The sequence below is a fragment of the Hydra vulgaris genome, chromosome 04, assembly GCF_038396675.1.
Source record: "Hydra vulgaris chromosome 04, alternate assembly HydraT2T_AEP".
Taxonomy (NCBI): Eukaryota; Metazoa; Cnidaria; class Hydrozoa; order Anthoathecata; family Hydridae; genus Hydra; species Hydra vulgaris.
In genome coordinates, this window is record NC_088923.1 from 16,920,905 (window position 1) to 16,936,322 (window position 15,418).

The window sequence follows — 15,418 nt, forward strand, 5'->3', positions numbered from 1 at the left end:
CTATCTAGGCGGGCAGCCCGCAAAGACGGGTTTAGACAGGTTATTTATAGCTCATGCACTCATTTACTCCTGCCAAAGCTTGTATATATATATATGAATAACTATAAATGCATTCTACAATAATGATATTACTATGATATATTGTTCTTAATAATGATAAATTAATATATTAACATATATTAATTTATCATTATTTCTATTATCAATTAATTTATGTCTAACTTAAAAAATGTAATTTATTAAGTTAATAGCTTCAAAGTTTCCCCCTAACGAAAATCCGAATTTAATGTTTCGTACAATAAGCAATATGCAATGCACAATAAAAAACTATACTAAACATTTATCTTTAGTATAGTTTTTAATTGGTTGATTTTAAAATTATTGTGCATATTTTAAGATTATTGTGCATATTTTAAGACTTTTTTTATTTATAACACTTTTTTTATTTATAACACTTTTTTTATTTAATTATAACACTTTTTTATTTATAACACTTTTTTTATTTATAACACTAACTTTTTTTATTTATAACACTTGAACTAATTGGTGTTCAAGAAAACAAGTAAATTAAACTATGTAAGTTTTGACTGTTATTATTTTTGCAGTCGTAAAGTCAATGTTTTATTTTTTTCATAAATTTTTCCAAATATGATGAATTGGTTCTTTCATTAAAACAGTGTTCATGGCTTAAAAACTGAATGGTTAAACTGAGAATTTGAAGACCAAAAGTATTTCCAGATATTGCAACTTGTGATCACTTAATTCACCCCTTGCCTTGTTCAGAATTCAGGTTCAAGTTGTTTTGGATTTAGGTTAACATTGTTTAGGGTTCTGGGTAACATTGTTTAGAGTTCAAATAAATGTTTTTTATGTTTCAATTTTAGAAAATCATTAACTTTCATGAACCTATTAACTTATTTTACCAAAAGTTAAACTTGAATTAAAAAAACTTACTGTTCTTTACCTTGCTTGTTTTTCATATATCCTATATAAAATATTATATTAAACTTAAATACCAAATTATAAAAGTTTACATTATTTATATAACAAATTATAAAAATTTAATATTAATATGTAACATTAAACATTCTTTTATAATATTTACTAAAATTTTTTATTTTTATCTTATTTATTTTATATTATCTTATTTTTTTATCTTATCTTTAACCCTAATGCTAGGATTATTTTATTGTTAAAAGTCCACAGCTGGCTAGACCTTAGACTTTACATACACATCTTTACTTGGTAATCAGAGCTCAAACTATAAAGTTTACCTCATACTTATAAAAAATTATTTTAGTAGAAAAAGGATTTTATCTTATTTCAAATTTAATTTTAAACTTAAAATAAGTAACTTCAAAACTAAGAACTTTTCTAACTAAAAGTTTTTATACTATGCAAAATTTTTTTAAATAAAGTAAGGAACTGCCTTAAATCAAGGTAAAACTGAAGCCATCATTGTTGATACTATCATTGCTACTATATCTGGTTACAATGCTTCTCTGGATACAATCAGCTTCTCTAAGGCAAACAATTCTTTGTTTACTTGAATAGATTTTGACAGCAGTACTCATAATCTCAGTTTATTCATGAAAGGTAAAATTTGGAACATTCCTGACAATCATAATGGAGCCTTCTATTGTCTGGTGTTCATATTTTAACAGTGATCAGTAAGTATCACAGTCATGATACTGAAAATGTATTTTACGGACAAATTAGAGCAAGACAAGCACATAATAACATCAAAGAGATGAAGTAGGTTTGGTAATGGTTGTTTCCAGGCAGGGGTTGATATGGTTAATTCCAGTTTCTTTAAGATTTCCATTCTCAATTAGTAACGCTAATTTATCATTATGAACAGCAAAATAGCAACCAACCTAACCAATTAAAAGAAGAACAACCAACCTTAATTATAACTAAAACTTGAGAATAAAATTCAATAACATATTTTAATAATACTTAATATTATATGCGGTAGTGGTGTAGTGGTAGAACTCTCGCTTCATAAGCGAGAGGTTCCGAGTTCAATTCCCACCATGTCCCTGGTAGTACCTTGCTCAATATGTTGCTCCGTGCAGCGGCCTTGTTTGTCAAGCTTTGTGTTTCGGAGTTATAGAGTTGGGAGAGGGCTATAACCACAAGTAGCCACCTCATCTGTAGTGGCCTTCTTGGCCCTGGGAGGTGAATTACAAAAAAAAACAAAAAAAACAAAAAAAAACTCAAAACAAATCTGTTCAAATAGAAATACCATTGCACAAAAAGAGATACCTCAAAGCTATCTCAGGTAAACATTGAATCAAATGTTACAAGCGAAAAATTATTTCAAAGTATTTCGTGGCAATACAAATTCAATTTTAGCAAACAATTTTGATGTTTTGTTGACACACTTTTGTTCTCTCTGTAAAACATAAATAGTTTTAAATATTTTAGTGCAATTAAAACTTGCTCCTATCCTTATTTAAAATGATCAATGTATGCACATTCCACTGCATCAACAACTATATCAGGCAATGTATGTACTTGGATTGATGCACTTATACATTAATGTATTCTACTTTGAAAAATAAAAAGCAATAAATAAATTCATACGATTATTGATAAACAACAATAATAGTTAATAATAGTACATAAAAAGATCACACATATAAAATGCTACTTGTTATAATTTACTCTAATATATAATAGTATAATATATAATACTCTTTGGTAATTTAAATAGAGCTTGTTTTATATTAAAGAGCCATTAAAAGATGTTACTTTATTTAAGAGTTTAATTAATATTAGAAAAATATAAGAAAAGATCAAAGTTTTAAAGTTATAAGCATAATTACAAATTATTTTTTATTAAAGAATTAGTTTTTTAGTTTTAATTTATTTGAATTTTCTTTTTTAGAGCTTTAATTTTTATATATATAATTTTTAGTTTTCTCCTTAGTTTAGATTTGTTTCCCTTTTTTTTAGTTTAAATATTTTTTATTTATTTTCTTTAAAAAGCTGTGAGTAGTAGAAAAGGCAGATTCTGGGCCAAAAAAAAGGTGCATTTTCAAGAAAGTGTTTGGCTTAGAAAGTATGGTATTATTTCAACCATTTTCAAAAAAGTGTTTGGCTTAGAAAGTATGGTATTATTTCAACCATTTTCAAAAAAGCGTTTGGCTTAGAAAGTATGGTATTATTTCAACTATAATTTCTGAGTCAATAATAAAAAAAATTATACTACTAGTATAATTTTTGGCGAACTTTGAACAAATTCTAGGCGGATCATAAATATTAAGTGTAATAGTAAAATTGTCCTATTAAAACATAAAAACTTCCAGATTGTCCAATTTGTTCATCCCCAGAGTTTAATGTAACTACTAATCTTCTTCCATTATTTTTTACAGACTTATCAATTCTTTATTGTCAACCCATGAGTTGAATATCTCAGGGTACCCATACCACTTTACTAATGATTTTTTTTTGAGTTTATGAACAACTTTTTCAATCCTAAATACTTTTTGATTAGTTTTTGCATTTCCTGTTCATAAAAAGTACCTTGTATTTCTTCACCATTTTTGTCAGTTATTTTATATGTCAGTGGATCTGTGAACTGAATCTGTGACACAGTAAAAACCTTTTCAGTACATCTCAGTGTTTATCCTTTTTCAAACGTTACCTTCTTTTTAGTTATCCTAACTCTATCACTAATTAAAAACTTTGGTTTAACGGGCTCTGATCGTACCTTTCCATTTAGATTCAACCAAACAGTGTTCTCATTCTTTTTATTGCTTGCTGCAACTGGTGTCATTTTAATTGAAGAATGCCTTTTGTTGTTGTATTTATTTACCATTTCATCTAAAACGTTGATATATTTTCTAGTAGAATTAGCTGAAAAGTACTTAAACATTTTCTCTTTCATTGTTCTATTCCAACATTCAACTACACAACTTTTTTCTTCATTTTCAGTTGAATATAACTGAACACCCAGCGCTTTAACATACTTATTATAAAATTCTAAGCCTTTATCAACCCATATTTTATTACACATTCTTTCTTTAAAGATTTTATTTAATGCATCAGCAACATCAACTCCAGTTTTACTCTTTAATGGAACAATCCATCCCAACTTTGAAAAATATCTATCACCATTAATATTTTATAAGTATTTTATACTGTCATTGAATTTGGAAAAAGATTGCATGTTGACAAAATCAACAGCCCATATTTCATCGATTCCATCTACAATAACTTTTCTTTTTCTGAAATGTTTTACAACTGGTCTATGAAGTTCGTTTCCAAGTTTGTCAGTCCATTTTAATTCTTTATCCTTGTCTTTTTTACAAATCGTTGGTAGTTTTTTATACACCCAACCCAAACTTTGCTTTAGTTGATATAATAGGTTTTATAATACTTCGTTCAATTCTTTCACGCATTGTTGGATTTTTTATAGCATCCATTTCTTCGAGCATAATTTTATCAGTTTCATTTCTTTTTGCTATACCTGTAAAGTATTTATAAGCAAGATCATGATGGTAAGCTGGATTATCAACTCTATCTACAGGTTTACTCCATTCTTTATATGCACCAGTAGAAGTTAATTGTTTATCTAAATTAGTACTTGGACCTGCAAAGTTCATACCAGGTAAATGCATTTCACCTGGGAACTTTGACCATGGTAGTTTTATTTCACTTGTTACTGAATTAATTGAACTAACCAAATTACCTCCTGTTTTTACTGATACGAATTTAGTTTTTGTTTTTCCACAAATAGCGCAAGTTCCACGTAGCATATTTTTTTTGTTTCTACTCACGACACTCAGTGTATACTCGCGAGTTTAGTGTATTTGTTTTGTTTTTGCATTTAACAGAGTACATTTTTTTTATATAGACTAAAAAAAAAATGGATATTATAGATTTATCATGGAATGTAAATAACAATAAGAGAAACAATAATAAGTTGTTACCTAAAAGTATAAGAGGAATTATTGTTGGAAAGTCAGGTTGCGGAAAAACTACTTTATTATTAAATTTACTTTTAAGACTTGGTTGGTTAGACTATAATAATTTACAAGTTTTTGGAAAGTCTCTTTTTCAACTAGAATACAAAATATTAAAAAGACCTTTTGAAAAAAATTACAAAAAGAAGTTATTCTTGAACTATTTAAGTTACAAGACAAAATAGAAAAATTAAATGCAAACCCTGAGTTTATAATTGAAGACATTTCAAAAAATTTAAATGCAAAAACAGATATGGAGTGCAAGTTTTTTGAAACAGCTGATGATGTACCAGATCCTGAAGATCTTGATATTCATAAGAATAATTTGATGATATTTGATGATTTACAATTAACAAAGCAAAATAAGTGTGAAAAATATTATATAAGAAGAAGGCATAGTAATAGAGATTGTTTCTATCTTGCACAAAATTATTTTATGTTACCTAGGCAAACTATACGAGAAAATACAAATTTTATAAGCTTATTTCCACAAAATTCAAAGAATTTAAATTATATTTATAAAGATCATGTTTCATGGATTTGTTATAATAGATCTATTTTCTAAAAGAGATTATGGAAAATATTGAAGTAGATTAGATAATTTTTATATACCAACTTAAGAACTTTAAAATTTATATATATAAAAACAAAATGTCTTTCTATTTATTATTAAGTGGAAAAAGCAGTAACATAAAAACTAAGTATACTCCTATTATTCAACTTAGACAAGATAAAGAATATGAAATGGCTCTAGTTAGTTTAGAGACATATTACAGTTTTCCTAATATTGATTCTTCAAACAACAATTTTAGATGTAGCACAGATAATGGAGCAACTTAGCATGACATAAACATTCCAGAAAGGTGTTATGAAATTACTGATATAAATGAATATATTCAATTGATTATGTCAGAAAAAGAGCATATAAGTGAAAGGAAATAAGAATACATTAAGATCAGTTTTAAATATTGCATCTGGTTATAAAGTTAATTTTACAACTTCAAATTCAGTTAGAACTGTTTTTGGTTTTAACAGTGGAATATATTCATCAGGTTACCATGAATCAACTAATATAGTAAACATATTAGGTGTTAATAGTATACGTGTTGCAAGTGATATAATAGATTCATCATATATAAATGGAGGAACAGAAAACGTTATATATTTATTTTTCCCAACTGTAGGTCCTGGATTTAAAATTGTTCAAGAGCCGTTAAACTTAATTTACTTACCAGTAACACTAAAAACAATTTCAAAAATAGATACTAAATTGCATGATCAAAATGGAAATCCTTTGAATTTACGAGGGGAAGAATTATCTATTAGATTTCATATAAGATTAAAAAAATAATTTTTATAATATAAAATGGGTAAATATACTAATATTAAAGTAAATATTTTGCAGGGGCAGTTAAAAAAACTTAAAAAAAGCAATTGAAGATGGTTATGGAGCTAGTATTAAGTTATCACATTTAGATCTTAATGGTGAACATGTATTAGCTGTAACAAATACACATATAATTAGAATTACAAGAGCATATGAAAAAGGTACTGGTGTAATAATTAATTTAAGTAAAGCACAACTAGTTCACAATTCTCAAATAGAGGGAGGATTTATTAGCGCACTCTTACCTTTACTTGGTACAGCTGGAAGATTTTTATTATCAAACCTTGCTCTAGCACTTGCAACAGGACTATTAACAGGAGTAGGTTCAGTTGTATAATAGTTGATAAAATTTCTGGAAGGGGTATTGTGTACTTAAAAAAAGAATGGAAAAGGAGTTAAAATGACAGCTGCAAATGGATCTGGTTTATATTTGAGACCATAGAATAAAGGAGGTTCTGTAGGTGATGGAATGTACTTACGTAGTGGGAATGGATAAACATCAGCAGGCTCTGCTTTATTATTAGGACCAAATTCACCATTTGCTATTATTTCATTTTTGAATATGATTCTCTGATTTTTTTTTGAAAATCTTTTTTTACATAAAATGTCGAGAAATAATCCGTTAATGCATAAATTTATAAACAAATATAAAAGAGTTGAACTTCCTCAAATTCTTTTCAAGCCACACAAAGATTTGCAACACCCTTTAGTATTAATAAATGAGAATAGATATGAAATATTTGCACAACATGACATTACAATGAAATCTTTATCACATCAAAATATTCTTTTAAAGTTTGGGGTAGCAATTAATAAAGGTGTTGCGTTAGTTTCACTAAAACAAGAACTTAAATTAAAAATGTTAAGTTTACAAGATTCTGTAATATCAGAGTCTGTTGCTGATATTGTAGTAAATGTTGTTAATAATTCTGTTTCTGATGTAATAATTAAAAAAAGAAGAAAGTTTATGTTTTGTTAATTTATTGTAAATATTTTTTTTCCCTTATTAAAAATGGAATATAATTATAAAATATACCCAACTCTTCTAGGTGCACCTGATGAAAATCAGTCACCTTTTGAAAACCAAGCTCATGTGTATCGTCTTCAAAAAATTAATGAGATTCAAAAAGTAATAGAGCGCGAGAGAGAAAAGAGAACTATGTTAAGTGAAGAGTATCATAGAGCTGTAAAAATAATTTCAGCAGTTGATAATGTATTACTAGCAAGCACTATGGCACTTGGAACTATTGGAATTGGTTTTTTGACAACAATAATTGCAACACCAGTAGTTATTGTATGTGAGGGTATAGCATTAGGAGCAGGTGTGATATCAATAATAGGATGGTTAAATTAATAAAAAATTAAATTTAAAAGCAGAAAAGCATGACAAGATTAAGATACTTGCTGACTCAAAACTAAATACAATAAGTGATTATATTTCGAAAGCTTTAGTAGATGGACATATAAATGACAATGAATATGAATTAATACTTGGTGAACTTGAAAAATTTCAAGTAATGCTTGAAAAAATTATAATAATAATAACAACTGAAATTGATGAACAAACTAAGGAATCATTAATTAAACAAGGAAGAGATGAGGCAATTAATATACTCCAAAGTAGATTTAGTAAAAATGTAAACGTAAAAACACAAAATAATTTATTAAAATAAAACGTAAAACATAAAACACAACATAAATCGTTATGTTGTGTTTCATTTCTAAAAATTGAAGATCCTGAAAAAAGAGATCAAATTGTTAAAGAATTGTTAGATAATAAAAAAAGAATACAGCAGAATAACTTATATGAAAAGATGGGTGAAGCTAATTTACAGTTAGGCTTTACGAAATTGTACAAGCCATTAATTGATAGTCAAGCAGGAATAAAAGAAAACATATCTAAATTGCACAATCAAGGTAATAAATTTGCACTCACTTTTTTAAATGCTTATCCTGAAATAATGGCTGAGCATGCATATAAAGAACTTGTGCCTTCTTATGAAGAAACTAAGACCTTGAGGCTTGGAAAAATTGCAACAGATTATCTAAGAATGTATACTAATAGTATAAAGTCTACAGATACTACATTTGGAATACATTCTAAGGATGACAAGTTATTAGTGATGTGCCATCAGCAAAGGCCGATTGAGACTAATTATAGGGTTTAATGTATGTATATAAAGGTAATATCTTAATATTAGGTATGCAACTTGTGTATATAAGGGTGTCTATGCACCAGTTTAGTTTGGCCTAATAGCCCAAGGGGCGAATTAAGTGATCGCATATTGAAAATTCCGTAAAAAATTCTGGTCTTAAAATTTGTAAAACTTTTACAGAGAAGAAATGGTTTTCAAGAAAAACAAAATTTGAAGACCAGAAACTTTTATGGAATCTTCAACTTGCTATCACTTAATTCGCCCTTTGTAGCCAATACTGATGCATTGGCCAATGCCGATTAATCAACTGATGCCATTGGCCGATTAATCGACCAATGGTTAAGCCGATTAATTGGTTGCTGGCTACCAATAGCATAGCCTAGTAGGTCGAATCACTTCTGATGAATAGGTACATGTTAAATATGCAATTTAAATCCTTAATATTATAATACCCTTAAATAAATACATTAAACCTATTATTAGCCACAATCGGCATTAGCTGATAGCACATCACTACAAGTTATGCATTGGAAAAAACAAATATTTATTAATGATGATGATATAACCATTGATAGTAAAACATATTATGGTACTCCTGGTCTTCGGGAGTTGATAACAAAGTTTAATCCTGATAAGAACTTATACACTGAAGATGATCTTAAAAATTATAAAAATATATTAATATAAACAGATGTAATTACTACTGAAAACCCATACAAACCAAGGTCATCTAGGAGTGGAAAATACAGAGAAATAATAGCTCCAACTTGGAGAGATATAAAGAAATATGGGAAGCGTGAATCAAAAGGAACAGAATTGCAAGCTGTAATTCTTCCTAGCAACCCTAATGCACTAATTGAAATGCTTGAATTACATATAGCTGCATGAAAAGCAGGTAATACTGGATCAAGAAATGAAGCTGTTGCAATTTGGGGTGAATTATTACGACAAGGTGCTATAAATAGTGCAAAGTATAAATCGATACAAAATAATTTATAATTAGATATATTTCAATGCATATAAAAAAATATATATAACACAAAAAATGCTAATTGTTCATAATAAGAGATATGTAATGAAACATGTTGTTGGATGAAGTGGTATATTTGACAGTATAAAAAATTTATTTAAACGAGCTGCAGCGCCAAAAGTAACAGGAGTATCGTCAAACCTATGTTGAATAGGTTGGTTGCTAGCGAATTAGGAAAAACTGAATTAACTGCTGTTAAATCAGAAGGAAAAGAACTTTCATCATCAGCAATAGAAGCTGCTAGAGATGTTGCAGTTCAAAAAGGAAAATAATTAATTGAAAAAGCATCTTCAAAATTAGTTTCACAACCAAATACTGCTATTAATAAAAAAAAGTAAAGAAATAATTTCAAATTTAATTAATAATAGAGATGAGGTAACAACAAATATAAATAAAATAATGATGGGGGATGTGATAAAAAATCAACAGAAAAAAATCTCAAATGAAAATACTATAAGAATAGAAGATCTAGCAGTACTTGCTGATAACCAAGGGTTTGTATTAATAAATAATTCAGAAACCAACTAAGCATACATAATTCAGAAACCAACCAACCAAAGCATACATAATTCAGAAACTAACTACAAAAGGAACATTTTTATTTAGCATACCTTTAAGGCACAATTTTGGATTCTGTGATGATTACAACAAAATTATTTATGGATTTAAACATACACTAACTCTTGTAAGAAAAAGTGATGATGATGCAATTTTTAGACTTGCTGCTGCAGCTGCAGGAAAAGTTAATCTTGATAAAATATCATTGTTTATACCACATGTGATCCCATCAGATGTAGAAAGGATTAATCTTTATAAAACTATTGAATCGAAAGTTACACTTCCAGTAAACATTTGTGCGCGGCAGTGTGATACGATATCTGTTCCACAATCTACTACATTTTCTTGGAGACTGAGTGTAAAGACATCTCCTGAAAAACCAAGATACATTATTGTTGGATTTCAAACAAATAAAGATGGAAACCAAGTACTTAGTCCTTCAATATTTGATCATTGTGACTTAAAAAATATGTATATTATGCTTAATCAGGAAAGATATCCTGCTGTTGATTATAATTTATCACACAAAGCAACATAACTCCTTTTGACTATAAAGATTTATACCCACTTATGGTTTTTGATGTTAGTAAACAATTAGAAAGATTAAAATCATCAATAGTAGATATACAAATTAAAGCAACATTTAATGATTGCTATGGATAATGGGTTATTAAATAAAGAATTTATTATGACTGAAGTTAAAGAAGTAAATGAGAAAAAACCAGTTGGGAGACCTAGAAAAAATCGTAAAACAGATAAGATAGAACTAGAAAAAATTATAGATCCAAAATATGAAAGATAAGGGGCAATTAGAAATAATCCAGTGTCTACTAAATTAACTAACATATAAACAGGAGAAATTACAATATATCCATCATTATATAGTGTTATGCGTATAACTAAGCATGGATGGAGATATTTTGAATTACGTGATGGAAAAGTTGATAATGGTGTTAAAATTTGAAAAAAATCAAGAAACAATCGCAGAAATCATATAAAATCTATACATTTGTAAAAAAAATTTTATATATGTATTATAAGAAAATAAAAAAATGTATAGTAAATAAAAATATTAAAATGATATAAGAAAAATAAAAATATATAAAAAAAATCTTGTTATATAAAAATGGAAAACAAAAATGTCAAAGAATTACAACAAATCGCAAAAGAGCAAAAAATTAAATACTATTATAGAATGAGAAAAAGTGATCTTATAAGAGTGTTAGAAGAAAGTACATTAGTTGAACAAAGAGCAGTACAAGTTCCATTAGTTGAACAAAGGCAGCACAATCTACTGCAAATTGGCTTATGTCATATGTTCCTGATACGATTAAAAATACAAATAATATAGCAAAAAAAGAATCTACTACAATCAATAATTCTACTGTAAAAAAAGAATCAACTGAAAAAAGTAGATTTAATTCTATTGCAAATTGGATTGTGTCGCACGTACCTTATACAATTAAAAATAAAGTCAATCAAAAAATCAACTCATTAAAATATTTATACAATAATTGGAAGTTGGAAATAAAAATGAACTGGATAATAAAGTTGAAGTAAGAGCAGCAATAGAATTTAAATTAACACAATCATCTATTAAGAATGTTACAAAGCAATTTACAGCTGCAGGTGAAAAAATTAACACAATCATCTATTAAGAATGTTACAAAACAATTTACAGCTGCAGGTGAAAAAATTAACACAATCATCTATTAAGAATGTTACAAAACAATTTACAGCTGCAGGTGAAAAAATTAACACAATCATCTATTAAGAATGTTACAAAACAATTTACAGCTGCAGGTGAAAAAGATTAAGATGCTTAATCATTTATGAATCTTGTAAAAAAGAGTGTGATTAAAATACTAAATGAAAATAGAAAATCAAAGGTTTATATAGTTCTCTCTTGAGAAATGAAGTGTACTAATATTAAAACAGGAGAAACTAAAATCACAACTGCTCCATTTGCAACGAAGAATGAAGTTGTATTAGAATCAACAGATTTGAATGAATTATATGAAATATCAAAGCTGAGAATTCTAGAAAATTTATCATCATTTCAACAGTCGGGGTCAAGTTGGAGGTTTGTTGCTATTAAAAAGATAGTTATAAATATTATTGAGTATAATCCTATTAAAGCTAAATCATACATTCCACTTGATAAAAATTTAGCAACTAAAGAGGCAATAATTAATATGAAAAATGAAGATAGTGTGTGTTTTAAGCGGTGTATTGCAAGAGCATTAAATCCAACAGATAATCATCGTGAAAGGAGCTTAAAAATCAAGCTGAAAAAAAAATTTGGAAAAAATAGAATTTCCAGTATCATTAAAGCAAATTACAGTCAGTGTATTTGGATATGAAGATTCAACAGTTCATATTTTAGGTGTGTCAAAAAACAACAACCCATAAACATTTAATAGATTATAATAATCATCAACATTTAATAGATTTACTATTAATCTCAAATGGTGTTACTAATCATTATTGTTTAATAAAAAGTTTAAGCAGATTACTTTCTTCACAAACTTCTAAGGAACAATGGACTATTCGCTATTGCAGAAATTGCTTATTAGGATTTAATACTGAAGAGTCGTTATCTAATCATAAATTGTATTGTGACACATAATTCAGTACGTATTGAACTTCCAAAACTAAATTCAACAATGCAATTCAATAATCATAATAGATCTATGAGAATACCCTTTGTAGTATATGCCGACTTTGAAAGTTTTATCAAACCAATTAACACTTGTGAACCAAATGCGAATGATTCCTATACTAAGCAATATCAAAGACATATTCCAAGCTCATTCTGTTATTATATTAAATGTTTTGATGAAAGTATTTATCAAAGCAGTCCGAGTTACATTTACTGCAAGTAATGAAACAGATGATGTTGCGCAAATTTTTGTTGAGAGCTTAGAAGAAGATATTAAGAAAATTTGTGACACGATTAAGTTTTAAAAAAAGAAGATTGAAAACAAGTATGATTTTAATGCTGCAATATCATGCCACATTTGTGGAGAAGAATTTGAAAATGATAAAGTAGCTGATCATTGCTATATTACTGGAAAATATCTAGGTGCTGCTCATAAAGATTGTATAACATATCCAAAATTCTTTCCAGTTATATTTCACAATTTATCTGGTTATGATTCTCACTTGTTTATAAAGAAATTATCAGGAGGAAAGTTGAGTTGTATACCAAACAATGAAGAAAAGTATATTAGCTTTTATAGAGAAATTAAAGTTGTTGAATTTATGAGAGATGGTAAGAAAGTTGAAATTAAGCCCGAATTCTCTTTCTTAGATAGTTATAGATTTATGCCTTCTAATTTAGATAGTTTATCAAAGAATTTAACAAAAGCTCAATGTAAAAATATTGGAAAACTATATTCAGGTAAAAAATTAGATTTGTTATTAAGAAAAGGTGTGTACCCATATGATTGGGTTGATTCTATTAATAAATAATCTGAAACACAATTACCACCAAAAGAATCGTACTTTTCAAAATTAAATGATGAAAGTATAAGCGATGATGATTACTCACATGCACAAACTGTATGGAATGTGTTTAATTGTAAAACATTTAGAGATTAAAATAATTTGTACAATGTTTCAGATGTGATGTTACCAACTGATGTATTCGAAAATTTTAGACATGTTTGTATTAATTGCTATAAATTAGATCCTGCTTGGTATTATAAATCACCAGGATTAGCTTGGGATGCAGCATTAAAGAAAACAAAAATAAAATTAGAACTGCTGAGTGATTATGATATGATATTGATGATAAAGCAAGAAATAAGAGGTGGAATTAGTATGATATCTAATAGATTTGGAACTTCTAATAATAAGTATATGAATGATAAGTATGATCAAAGCAAATAATCAACATATATACAGTATCTAGATGCTTATAATTTATATGGGTGGGCAATGAATAAGCCCTTTCCAACACGTGGTTTTAAATGGATGGATGAAAACAAGTTAACAAACTGGAAATCAATTTCCTGTATACCAGAAGTTGATTTAGATTACCCTGAAAATCTACATGATGATCATAATGATTATCCACTTGCACCCGAAAGAATAACCATTGATAAAGTTGAAAAATTAGTACCTATTTTGAATAATAAGAAAAATTATATAGTTCATTGTGAAAAAAATTGATAACGCTGATGATGTTGATGCTGATGATGATTATGGACAAGCACTTGTTTAGTATGACATGGTTTCAACTTCCACTGTTAATAAAAAGGGTTTAAAAGTGTCAAATCTAAATCAAAAGGGCACAAATCATCATATGTCATCTTATTTAAAAAACAAAATATAAAACAAATTAGAAAAAATAAAACTAGTAAAAATAAGTTTCTTATCAGAAGAAACTGACATTAACATCCATTTTAACATTGGATTAATGTTTATGTTAAGAAAATGGCATTTATCATGTTAAATATTAAAAAATAAAAAATGAATTATAGAGTAAAATTGAGTCAAATGAAATAGTTGAGATTTTTTTAGGTTGTAGAGAATTTTGAGCTGTATTTAAAAGGATCCCTAACTGTCGAGACAAAAGTGTTCATATTACAGAAAATGTTTTTAAAAAATGTCTGGAATAAACGCCTTCTCCATTTTACTTCTCAAACTCTTTGTAATACATGCCACAACCTACAGACTTGATAATTTATTTTGTGCGTGTTTAATTTGTAAGTGTTTCAGTATATAAAATCAATGTGGAATTTTTTTTCAAGATATTGAAGTACTTTTTTCCACACAATCACCAAATCATATTTATTTTTATAACTTTTTTAATAAATATCTTTTTACATAAAGCATAACTTGTATAAAAAGGGCGCAAAAAAGTTTACACATCAAAAAGTATACTTTCATAACTAATTAACAAGTACTTATCAGAGCCTTTGTTTTCCAGCCTGCTGAAAAGCAGTATCTGTTATCCCTATTTTAAAAAATTTTGAAGAGCAATCCGACTCTTCTAACTACCGTCCCATTGCAAGGTTTTTAAGTTTTTAATCAACAGACACTTAATCTCTCATCTTGAATCTAATAACTTATTATCTAGAAATCAATATGGATTTCGATCTTCTTGTTCTACTGCTGATTTGTTAACAGTATTAACCAATAGGTTATTACCTTTAAATAGATGTGAAAGGTTAGAGCTATCACTTTCAACATTTCTAAAGTCTTTGCTAAAGTTTGGCATACTGGTCTTCTCAATAAGCTCTCTTCTTATGGTGTATCAGATAAAATCTTTAGGATTATTGGATCCTTCCTTACCAATCATAGTATA

At 27.6% G+C, this 15,418-nt stretch overlaps 1 protein-coding gene across 1 annotated transcript in view; it reads right to left on the reverse strand.

Moving 5' to 3' along the window:
- The window catches only part of LOC101235541 (lysophospholipid acyltransferase 2), a 46,622-nt gene that overhangs the window by 17,348 nt on the left and 13,856 nt on the right, over positions 1–15,418 (reverse strand). Inside the window, exon 6 of the mRNA XM_065795621.1 lies at positions 955–985. Coding sequence (XP_065651693.1) covers positions 955–985 — 31 coding nt within the window. The remainder of the gene's footprint in view (positions 1–954; positions 986–15,418) is intronic.